The sequence below is a fragment of the Rissa tridactyla genome, chromosome 2, assembly GCF_028500815.1.
Source record: "Rissa tridactyla isolate bRisTri1 chromosome 2, bRisTri1.patW.cur.20221130, whole genome shotgun sequence".
In the NCBI taxonomy this organism is placed as follows: Eukaryota; Metazoa; Chordata; class Aves; order Charadriiformes; family Laridae; genus Rissa; species Rissa tridactyla.
Window position 1 is genome coordinate 138,212,825 of NC_071467.1, and position 11,781 is coordinate 138,224,605.

The 11,781-nt window shown below is 41.4% G+C and overlaps 1 protein-coding gene across 4 annotated transcripts in view; it reads right to left on the bottom strand.

The window, feature by feature from the left end:
• PHF14 (PHD finger protein 14) overlaps positions 1-9,304 on the bottom strand; it is a 168,114-nt gene extending 158,810 nt beyond the window's left edge. For all 4 annotated transcript variants that reach the window (XM_054190893.1, XM_054190891.1, XM_054190892.1 and 1 more), the window contains exons 1-2: positions 9,158-9,304; positions 8,529-8,639 (exon numbers count right to left, since the gene is read on the bottom strand). In XM_054190893.1, the coding sequence (XP_054046868.1) occupies positions 8,529-8,639; position 9,158 (112 nt within the window). In that variant the 5' untranslated portion in view covers positions 9,159-9,304. The remainder of the gene's footprint in view (positions 1-8,528; positions 8,640-9,157) is intronic.
• Between the last annotated feature and the right edge of the window lie 2,477 nt (positions 9,305-11,781).

Below are 11,781 nucleotides of genomic sequence, written 5' to 3' on the forward strand. Positions count from 1 at the left end.
AGGAAAAGAGGGACCGGTTTTAAACTGAAAGAAGGTAGGGTTTAGGTTGGACATAAGGAAGAAACTTTTTATAATGAGGGTGGTGAGGCACTGGAACAGGTTGCTCACTCCATCCCTGGAGGTGTTCATGGCCAGACTGGATGGGGCTTTGAACAACCTGGTCTAGTGGAAGGTGCCCCTGCCCATGGCAAGGGGGTGGCCTAGATGATCTTTAAAGGCCCCTTCCAACCTGAGCTATTTTATATTTGCCAAGTCTCATGCTTTAAAGCAACTCCTAAAGCTAGACTCTCATACTAGACATTGATATTATAGATTAAATGCCATATGTATGTTTAAAAGCAAAACATATTTCTGTATCTTATTTCACAGGTTCTGAGTGCCAATGTGCACTACTTGTCTCACTGTAAATAAGGTAGTGTAGGGTTTTGACATGTTAGAATTAATGTAACTGGATTTTTAAGTTACTTTATATTATTTTCTTTTGTTTTACTTCACCAACATAAGTCCACAATGGTAATTGGTCTGGATGCTTTAATTGTGCTGTTCCATTTCTAAATATGCTTAGATTTCTTGTGAATTTAATCTTCCATTTCATTTTTTTGGGGGGGGAATCTTAGTCTCAGTAAAGTTTGCTCTTTAACAGTGCTCTGAACTGCCAACAGTGACTCTTGTATATCAATACTACAAAACCAAGGATACTCTCTAGCTGCTTTATGCCATGCAAACAAGCAAACAATATAAAGCAGAGAGAAAAATAAATGTTAGTTTCGTTCACTTCTCTCCTTTGATTTCTGTTTGCCTTCTGCCTGCACACGATGCTTTGTGCTCTCCTTTCTGCATGCATGTACACACTAGAGATACCTATAGTAAGGGATATCCCTCTTCTCTCTGAATGCATCCACCATGATAGGTACTTTTCTTGAAAGAGCTATTCTGTGATAACAGCTATTTTTGCAGGTGGTGTTCTGTCAGATGCACTTTCAGTTAGGAAGAGGCTGTAGTATACAATTTTCTCCTTGAAAGAAATTCTTAAAGAATGGCTCTTTCAAATTGGCAACCATATCATGTCATTCCCTATGGGAGAAAAGTCAAGTTACTCTCAGTGAAAGATGGGGCCAGATACACTGTCAAATAGTGAAAAATATAGAGTTCCACTGAGAACAAATATGAGAGAGAGCAGTTGCGAGAAAGGCATCATTTATTTCTGTACACCTTGTATCTTTAGCTCTACTGAGCACAACAGCAGGTGGCAGTCAAACCTAAGGAGGGTAATTCTGAGAGGAATTCTCCAGGACAGCACATTATGCTCCAGAATTAACACAAGAAAAAGCGTAATAAAGATTTAAAAAGTTACTATTAATCTCCACATCAGCTGTGGAGTCTTGTATAATATGCACAAGACTTCAGGGGAAAACTACTGAAATCACAACAGCAGTTTAAAAAAAAATCCTCCCAGGGTTTTGCAGGACCATTTTACAAGCAACTTTAAACTTGGTACCTTGTGACTTTTTTTTTTTTTTATATTCTAAGAAAATGTATGTATACAGAGAGTAAGTGCTATGCTACGTAAATACATGGCCACCCACCCACAAAAAGACAGGCTGATTCTTCAATGCAGTATTTAGCTTAATAAACAGCTCTGTAAAAAGCAGCTTTATCATTTGTTTTTAAATGAAGTCTGAAGGATAAGCTAGTTAAAGGAAATTACAGATTCGATTTTGGGCTTGTCGCTTCCACTAACAAAACCTAGCCAACTCCAGATAGCAAAAGAGAAGCACCTGGCATCATTTTGGAAAGTTTTTTGTTTGTTTGTTTGTTTGTTGGGTTTTTTTTGCACCGAGTCCTATCTGGCTCAGTCTTACCCAGGTGCTCAAAGCTACATACAAAGAATACAACCCCGGATCCTGGAACATTGAAAAGGATGGAAAAACCCGAAAAACTGAGCATGCAATACAGAAAACAACTACCATGTCTGAAGTTATTCCGACTAAATAATACTGTTCAATAATAATCTATAGGCATAACGTGGAAAGTCATCCAGCCCACAGCATGCTTCACAATATCCTCTTTTTGAGGGTGGTAACAAAAAAACAGGCTACAGGTGAGGATAATTTTTTTGGAGGTTAAAGCCATTCAATCACCACCACCCTGTCTCTAGTGGTCCCTTAGGCTGTCTCACAATCACAAGGTGGACATCTTTGACATGGTGACTTGAAGTTACGCATGTATCTGTGCTAAAACTTCATGTTACACACCAGGTAGAAACCCTCACCCAGGGTGCCTGCATCCTGACAGACTAGGAAAGTGGAAAACACTGCAAAAACTGTTCGTTGACAACAGCCTCTGCCCATAAACTTCTTACAAGAACAGCTCCAAACTCACAAGAACTCCTTTGCACGTGTGCTATACCAAACACGTGTAAAAGCAGCTGTACTTACTAGACACCTGATCTAGAAATTGCAAATAATTTTAAAGACTCCAGAAGCATAAGGAAATGCTTAAACTAACCAGAAAGTTCTGATATTAATAACTGGATTTAAAAATAAGGCAGGAAAACCTAGATCATATATAGAAAATATGAACTTTTAAATTGCCAAAGGCAGAGTTGTGCAACTGGTAAATGCCTGATCACATTTGTCTGCTTGACTAAACCCACAGAGGCCCATTATGCTAAGACCAATATAACTATACTGAAAGCAAGAATTGAAAAGGCTTCACACTTCACTTCCAACGTAACTTCAAAAAAAAGAATCTAGCATCAGTTAGATATACACCACTGGCTTTCTATACTATTTTTCTGAGTATGATGATTAAACATTGGTAGGCTACTGGCAATTCAACATTGGTAACGCTGGCAGTTAAAAAATTGAACTGTCCAAAGTAACATAATTAAGAACATACAAAACAAAACCAACATAGATTAAGATATTACTGCTCTAAGGAGAGAAATTAACTTCTCAAATAATGTTTTGGAAAAAAGTATCTAATCTCTCTACTAACTGCATATGTAGACTGGGCAGAGTAGGAAATTAAACTGATCACTGATGCGTGTACACTTCTTTCAGAAAACAAGTATTTTGTTTAATAGAGAAAAGGATGGAAGAGGAACATAAATAAAAGTTTAGTAAGCAGTTTCCTCACTTCTACACTAGCAGTAACTATATCACACAGCATTTCAGCAGATATCTATTCAACTCATAAAAGCACTCAAAAATACAGGTTGCCAAATTTGACTGGGGTCACTGGGAACTACCTTATTTACAATGTTCTAACACAGATGGAACTGGTTACCCTACCTTCTGAATTTTCTTGACATTTCCCAGTTTCAGACAATGTCCTCAACTGTTTTTAACATTATTTAACTTTATTTGTTTAGGATAAAGTATTGCATGCCCCATGACTTCCCTCAGCAAAGTTGCAGTCCTAAATAATCCTTAAAATCAGAGTCCAATAAATTATTGAACAGTGAACTAGAATAGCTATTTTTCCTAGAAAAATGCAAGAGTTTCACATCTTGTATGAGGGATGTGACACCTGGGAGACAGCTGAACATGTGTCTGGGACATGCTAAGTCTAAGTCTCTGAGGTGCTGTAACGAGTATATGCTCAAGAAACACTAGAGACGTGCCATCCTCACCGAGCATGTCTAGATTCTCAGAGGTGGTCAGGCTACAAACAGACCATCCCACCAAGCTGGAGTTAATAAAGCACAAAAGAATCTTCTCCATGTGGCAGGAAATATAAAAGAGATGGACACACACACAAAAAAGAGGAGATGTAAGAAAAAGTAGAAGACTATGAAAATTCTGTTCAAGACTGACTGCACAAGCAGAACAACGCTGAACAAATGAGCAAAGGTTCCATGAGGGACAGACAGACTGGAAAGACGAGGCACAAAGAGTCACAGTAGGGGGAAAACAAAGGAAAACAGTGACACCCCATCGCTAAATCCACTGGAATGAAAGCCTAGATTTCTGTTACATTACTCCTCAGCTGTCAGTAAACACATGGAAGAACAGAAATCTCAGTGTTTCCAAAGAGAATGCCTAAAGTTCAGAATGCCCATCCGTCACTCCAAAGTGTTATTTCAAGTGGCAGACATCTGTGCAGAGAAGAAATCTCACTTGGGATGAGGATAACGCGAAAAAACACAATGCCCGTATTTTCCATTTTCTCAATGGGAAAAAGCCCTTGTGAATTCCACTCTAAGGGGACTACACCTTACAGTTGCAAAGTCAAGACCTGAATGATTGTAACAACTAAAATTGTGCAACTGTAATAATTTACTAATGATTACCTATTCAGTAGACAATGGAGGTAGGAGAAAATATTGCAACACCCTACAACTCTTCTGTTGCATATCATTTAAGTTCATTCTCAAAAACAAACATATTAGTTTCTTCATTAGTATTTCAGTAATGTTTATCACTATGGCATTTCGGTGCTTCACAAACATTTTTTATATTACAGTGTCCTGCACAGGAAAGCAAGAGTAGAATCTCCATTGTGCTAAGAGGAAGCAAACTACAGAAAGATAAAGATATTTGCAACTTTTTATTTCTAGATCAAGTCACAGGTTTTTCAGAATACCTAATATATGCATATATATATCTCTAATATATGCATTTATATAGATCATTACACATTTTAAACAGAGCTCGTACTGACCTCAACTGCAATAATAGTACATAATATTTATGCAAGTCAGGCTCCATGCTCAACACCAAAACAACGAACATTTACAAATGTCTCTAAAAATTGGAGTCTAGGAGACTTGTAGCAGAAGTAGTGACAGAATCCAGTTCTTCAAGGCAGCATTCAGCCACGCTCTTCGTAGCTACACTGAGACAGAGTGCCAGTCCTTAAATTCACACATCATTCTGGTTCGGGGACCACACTACGTTTCTCTGCATCATTTCAATTTCAGCATATGAGCTGCCAAAACTGACCAACTTCACTGATGAAAGAAAAGTAGTAGATTGTTGCTTCTGAATCCTGCTTGGAATTACTCTACAACTATACACTGATTTCTGACATCAGTATATCTCCAGATGCTCTCATTAAATAAAATATAAAAAAAAGAAAAAAGAATAATTAAAAAAAAACCAAAACCAAAGTATGCTCTAGTTAACTTAAAAGCAAAACTTCAAATAACTGATCTGTATTGTGAAACTTATTAAAAAACTTCAGTTGAGTGTATTACAGTACCATCATTTGCAGTCACGTATTTGTGTACTCTGACTCCAAAGTAACAGTGGTTTTGACTGATCCCACATTAAGATTACATATGACATTTTTAATTAAGGAACAAAATTTTTCAAGATGTTTATAAAAAACAGAAAAATTCAGTACTTTAAAATATGGCATTACTACTTTCTATTACGTAGAAAAAGAGAAGCCATTAAAAAATTACCTGGTTCAATATTAACATAATGAAAAGGCCTGAAAACTATTTACATTAAGTAAATGTACAAGAATATAGAAGTTCTAAAATCAGTTTCCCTCAAGAGGTGTCAGAATGATGAGATCTTTAAAGTGGAAAAAGCAGCAATTGCCTGTTGGTGTGACCTGAATCCAAAAGAAAATAAATTAACTACACTGTAAGAAATGGCTGTATCTTCTATGGATTTATTGTTTTTTTGGTGGAAATGGAGGTTAGGTGATTAGAAATATTTTCTGTACTGAAAAAAATTTACCAAGGCATCAGGATTCTGAATACAAGAACTCAGAAACACTGATTCCTTCTTAAAAGTACTTACTGGCAACTTCTCAAATCCTTAATGCATCTCATATTGCCAGAAATCTGATAAAACAATGAGCATGTGTAAAAGCTTAGGTGTTCAGGGCTCAGTCCTCCTAGACTTGCTCAATATCATCTACTGGCACATATCACTTAACATCCTAAAGCTCATACATATGTATGCAACATCATCACCAGGGAGCAAACAACTTCAGACTTCTTTTTGTTTTTTTAAAACACCTATATGTGCATTTGCGTATGAAATACACATACGTTGCAGAGCTTTGGAATTACCATACTTACGGGATTCTTCTGAGTGCATGAGTAGAATTTATGGTCATTTTCAATGTAGAAAGATTGTTTCTTCCTTCTGTCACATTTATTTCCCTTTGTAAGCAAACTTGCAATGAAATTCTGAATTCAAACAAATACCAAATACTGATTTGCAACAGGCTGCACATGGAGAGACCTCTATGGTCATTGAAAGAAGAAAAAGAGCAACAGCCCTGACTGTACTGGAGAAATACAGGTTACGCTTTGAAAGCTGAATCCACAGTGAAGAAAAGGAAAACCTGTTTTCTATTAGCAACAATCCATAATTTGTCTAGTGGGGCTACTTGTGTGTGTACACACATATTCTTTATATACATATAACTTTGAAACTATCGATTTCAGTTATAAATATGCGTGCATGTAAAAAAGTCCCTAGATTTCAGCATTTCTTCCACCCAAATCTAAATGGACTAAGTACAATCAAATTTAAGGCTATGTTATAGCATCTTCATTTTAAATCAGCACAGGTGTTCTGTTTCAAATATCCTGCAACTACTCATTTAACTAGTATTACACACAAGAAACGTTTCTTTTTTCTTTAAACTTAAGAGGTTATATGTTTAATAACTTTCTATTCCCCAACTTCTCCAAACCCTCACAATTTTCTTCTTTCACACTGAAAATCTTTGAATAAAGCGTAAAATGTCAAACTCTGATGCTATTTCAGAGTTTTCAGTAAATTTTAAATTTTATTAAACAGAATTAATTTCTACTGAAAGAAACAGGTTCTTAGATGTTAAAACAAAGCTGTATGGAATATATGAACACAAAACAGCAATTAGAAAGATATTTTATAAGTAGAACATGGGATTTTCTCATATGCTTGTTTCAATTTGGTGTTACTTTTTTAAGGCAAAGCCCATTCAACTTGCTCAAAATAAAACTCAGATTGAAACACTCTCCAGGCTAGACACTGACCCCCGCCATGTGGGGATACAATAATCCCAAAAGTCAAACAGGATATCAGTTACAAATGAATCCTCTGCATTTAGATACAGTTGAGTCAGGAAGCTTTATTCATTATTTTTAATTAATGATTGTCTTTTAACCAAATAACATATTGCTCTGAATTATGTGTCCATCTCCCATACTCCACTTCCAATTCTCCTTTTACCTTAAATCCTGCCTAAGCTACTGTTACAGAATAGGGAGATCTTCAGGAACTAAAAATCATTTCCATTTATGGGAAATATGCTTTACAAAAAGCAGTGCCCTTACTCAAAAGAAAGGATCAAAAAACCCCAAAACATGATTAAAAAAGTAAATGAAACAAGCCCCCAAAAATCTTAGCATGAAATTGGTAAAACAACATCAGTTTTACTCTCTTAATTCACTGCTGCCTGCTTCCACCAGACCAACCAAGGGAAATATGTCTCAGCTTAGGAAAAAAAAAACCAAAGGCATTAGGGTATACCTTAAAACTAGCACTGGCAATATGATTATTGAGCATTTTTAAGTTAATTAATAAGGAGGAGCTTGCCTCCTTAAAGGCTTAAAAAACAAGCCTTTAAATGGAGATGTGGAATATTTTTGCAAGATAAATTCACATGAAAACATAGATTAGCATCCCCAGTGCAGAAATAACAAAGTGAAGTTATTTGACAAACTGTTATAATGCTTCCCTTACTTCTTAGGCATCCTGCATCTCTTTGCTTATTTCCTTGAGCATACACTACAGAACATCCAATGTGCAGTTTATTCACAAACGTGGTCCTGCCCCTTCTTTTCCCTCCCTCCAATATATTTGAATTTATTAGTTCTATTTTGGCATCTTGTTTACTTTCAGCTTCTGTGGATGTTCACTGCAGATACAGGAATCTGCACACATAGAGAAGACTGCAGAACAAAAACACCCTGAACCAAGGATTTCCTTCTAGTATGGAATGTGTACACCTTTCTGCATAGCTATCTGAATGGACACTTTGTTTATTGTGAAAAACAATAAAAACCTGAACAGATTATCTTCCTGCTTAAGGTTTTCACTCACCGAGTGGAATTAACCTTGAGAACAGGCAAGTTCTGAAGTCCGCAACAAACTATTATCCAGACTGATTCAAAACAAAATGGCTTTAGAACATTCCTATTTCAATACTAAATGCAGTGAATATTTCAAAAATTATCTCTACATTAAAGAAATAAAAAGCAATAAATACAGCTAAGGCAGTCAGCACAGAAGCTACTCAAATGCTTCTGACAAAACTTGTTTGATAATCACGAGCTTTCTGTTGAGAAAAAAATTATTTGTAATTGAACTACTGCATGGATGTTTTGTTTAATCAGCTGGTTTTTATCTGGAGCATAAGAATTTCCAGCTATCCAATCGAGTCACCGAACTTCAAGTGGCTCCAAGTCCCCACAGTTCACTAGCACCATTCTGTCTCCCACATACTAAATGAGCAACCACAAAACAAAAACGAGATAATTCGGAACCGAGGAGATGAGGAAGCATATTTACCTGACGCATCTCCAACTTTAAAATCACTGTCATCAGAGCTATCATAATCTAAAGCTTCCAGCAGCGAAGCTGCCAAAGGCTTCACTTGTCTCCTCTTCGAACTGCGGTCCACTGCAGGAAAAAAAGCACGCTATTGTTATTAGGTGGCATAATGACAATTCAGCATCGCTATTTAAATTAGGAGGAAAGGCAGAACGGCCGTGACAGGCGGGGGCAGCCTCCGCCACGCCGCCCGAAGAGCAGCCGGCACCAGCGTCCCGGAGCCATTCATTCCCCGAGGGGAGGCGGCGGGGGCGAGGCAGCGGCGGCAGCGCAGCGGGACGGATTCGCCCCTCACAGCTGACCCGCCCGCCGGGGCAGCGCTGCTCCCCTCAGCGCCGGGGAACAACGCGGCACCGCACCGGCCGCAGCCCGGTCCGCGCCGGGCCGGGGGCGGCTGGGCGGATACTGGGGGTCGCATGAGGCCCCCGAGGCCACCGGCACCTCCAGACTAGTTGCTCTGGCGTGATGCATCAGCGCCAGCGCCACGGGGAAAGGGCAGCCGGGGCCGCCTGAGGGAGGGAAGGCTCCGCGGGCACGCCGGCATCCCCCCGAGGCAGGAGCGGGAAGGGCCGCTGAGGATCACTTACTAAAGCCTGCGCGGGTGAGCGGAGGGCGGACGGGCGGGGGCCCTCGGGTGCAGCGCCTCGGAGCCGCCGAGCCCCGGGCCCCTTCCCCAGACAATGGGCACGGCGGCGACCCGGATGCAGACCCGCGCGCGCCCGCCCGCCCGCGGCGGCCGGTCCCGCCGCCGCGCCTGCGCGCCCGCCCGCCGCCGGACCCCGCCGCGCCTGCGCGATGCGCGGTGAAGCCGAGAGGAGGCGGCGGTGCCCGTCCTCCGCCCGGTGCTTCCCGCCGGAGTGGGGCGAGGACACGGAGCGTCCCGGGCAGCGCTGGGGTCTCCCGTGGGGAGAGATGCGGGTAGTGCCGGGAGTCAGGAGCACTTCAGGCAAAGTCTCGGTGCAGGCTCGCTCGTTCTCAGGGGCGACCCGTGTCCGGTCCAGGAACCTCTCGGTTGCACCTCAGGATTCAGCATTTAGCTTCTGATTAGATACAAAGCAACTACCTGCAGATTTGGGCCCCTCATGACAAGAAAGACATTGAGGTGCGGGAGCCTGTCCAAGGAAGAGCAACGAAGCTGCTGAAAGGTCTGGAGCACAAGTCTCATGAGGAGCAGCTGAGGGAGCTGGGGTTGTTTCGCCTGGAGAGGAGTCTGAGGGGAGACCTTATCGCTCTCTACAACTACCTGAAAGGAGGGTGTAGAGAGGTGGGGGTCGGTCTCCCAAGTAACAAGCGATAGGACAAAAGGAAACAGCCCTCCAGTTCCACCAGGGGAGGTTTAGATTGGATATTAGGAGAAATTTCTTCCCTGAAAGGGTTGTCAAGCATTGTAACAGGCTGCCCAGGGAAGTGGTGGAATCACCATCCCTGGAGGTATTTAAGACGTGTAGATGGAGTGCTGGAGGACATGGTTTAGTGGTAGCTTAGCAGTGCTAGGTTGGAGTTGATGATCTTAAAGGTCTCTTCTAACCAAAACGATTCTATGATCACATTTATAGGGAAAAACTGCTCAAAAACCAGTCTGGCACTTCCTCTGTTCCCCGTGTGTGGAAACGAAGCATTATGAAATGGCTTTTATTTAACCCCTCTTGTAAGAGCTGAGTTCCTTGTGGACATTGTTGCATTGTCAAGCTCACTGTTGCGCTCTTGAAAAATAGCAAGCCATTGCATTTGGAAAAATAAAGAAAAAAAACCTAAAACCAGGGATTTTTGTCTGACTGCATCACAGGAGACCCGGAACTAAGCACAACACCCAATGGCGAGAGACGGACAGCAAAGGAGAGCAGCGCGGGGACGTTGTCTTTCACACAAGGGTCCCAGCGCCACCTGACTTGCGTGACCCACCCCCGGCCCCTGCGCACACCCAGGGTGCCCAGTCCTCTGCCCACCCGGGGTGGCCAGTCCTCCGCCAAAAAGCCGCTCAAAACCTTTATGAGGCATTTAAAAAAACTGAGGGAATAATCAGTTTTTTGGCTTTCTCCCTGAACTTGTTTTTGTAATTGAAAGAACGGGGACATCTTAAAGAATTGATGCTCTGACATACTGGTATGACTTCAAGAACTTGAGGATCAAGAATAGAGAGAGCAGCCCTAAGGAGAAGGACTTGAGGGCATTGGTGGATGAGAAGCTCAACATGAGCCGGCAATGTGCACTCACAGCCCAGAAAGCCGACCACATCCTGGTCTGCATCAAAAGAAGTATTGCCAGCAGGTCAAGGGAGGTGATTCTCTACCTCTGCTCCACTCTGGTGAGACCCCACTTGGAGTACAGCATCCAGCTTTGGAGTCCTCAGGGCAGGAAAGATGTGGACCTGTTGGAGCAGGTCCAGAGGAGTGCCACAAAGATGATCAGAAGGCTGGAGGACCTCTCCTATGAAGACTGTCTGAGAGAGTTGGAGTTGTTCAGCTTGGAGAAGAGAAGGCTCTGGGGAGACCTTATAGTAGCCTTCCAATACTTAAAGGGGGCCTACAGGAAAGATCGGGACAAACTTTTTATCAGGGAGTGTAGTGATAAGACAAGGGATAACAGTTCTAAACTGAAAGAGGGTAGATTTAGATTAGATACTAGGAAGGAATTCTTTACTGTCAGGGTGGTGAGACAGTGGAACTGGTTGCGAGAGAAACTGTGGATGATCCATCCCTGGAAGCGTTCAAGACCAGGCTGGATGGGCTTTGAGCAACCTAATCTATTGGAAGGTGTCCTTGGCCATGGCAGGGAGATTGGAACTAGGTGATCTTTAAAGTCCATTCCAACTCTGACCATTCTATGATTCTGTGATAACAGTGCTAAAGATGAAAGCTTGGAACAGAATTGTAGGGGCATTATTGGAATATGTGTGTTTGTTTAACAGTGGATAAATGCAAGTAGGGTCAAACTGGTTCTACGATGAAGCATGGAGGGAACGTAAAGGTTGGCAAGTATACAGTCCGTGATGAAAGCCTGCGCTACATTTAGCACAGCTGTGCGTGTGTCACCCGCACAAGCCTTCTCAGAGACAAAACTCATCTTGGTATTGCAAAGACTCTCAGTGTGCTATGGGTGTATTAGTCATCTTTTTTTAAACAGACCATAGAGATGACCGGTTGGTGTATGATGTAATTATGCATCTGAAATGCTTTAAATAATAATTTTCTGGATTTCAGATTTTAAGTAC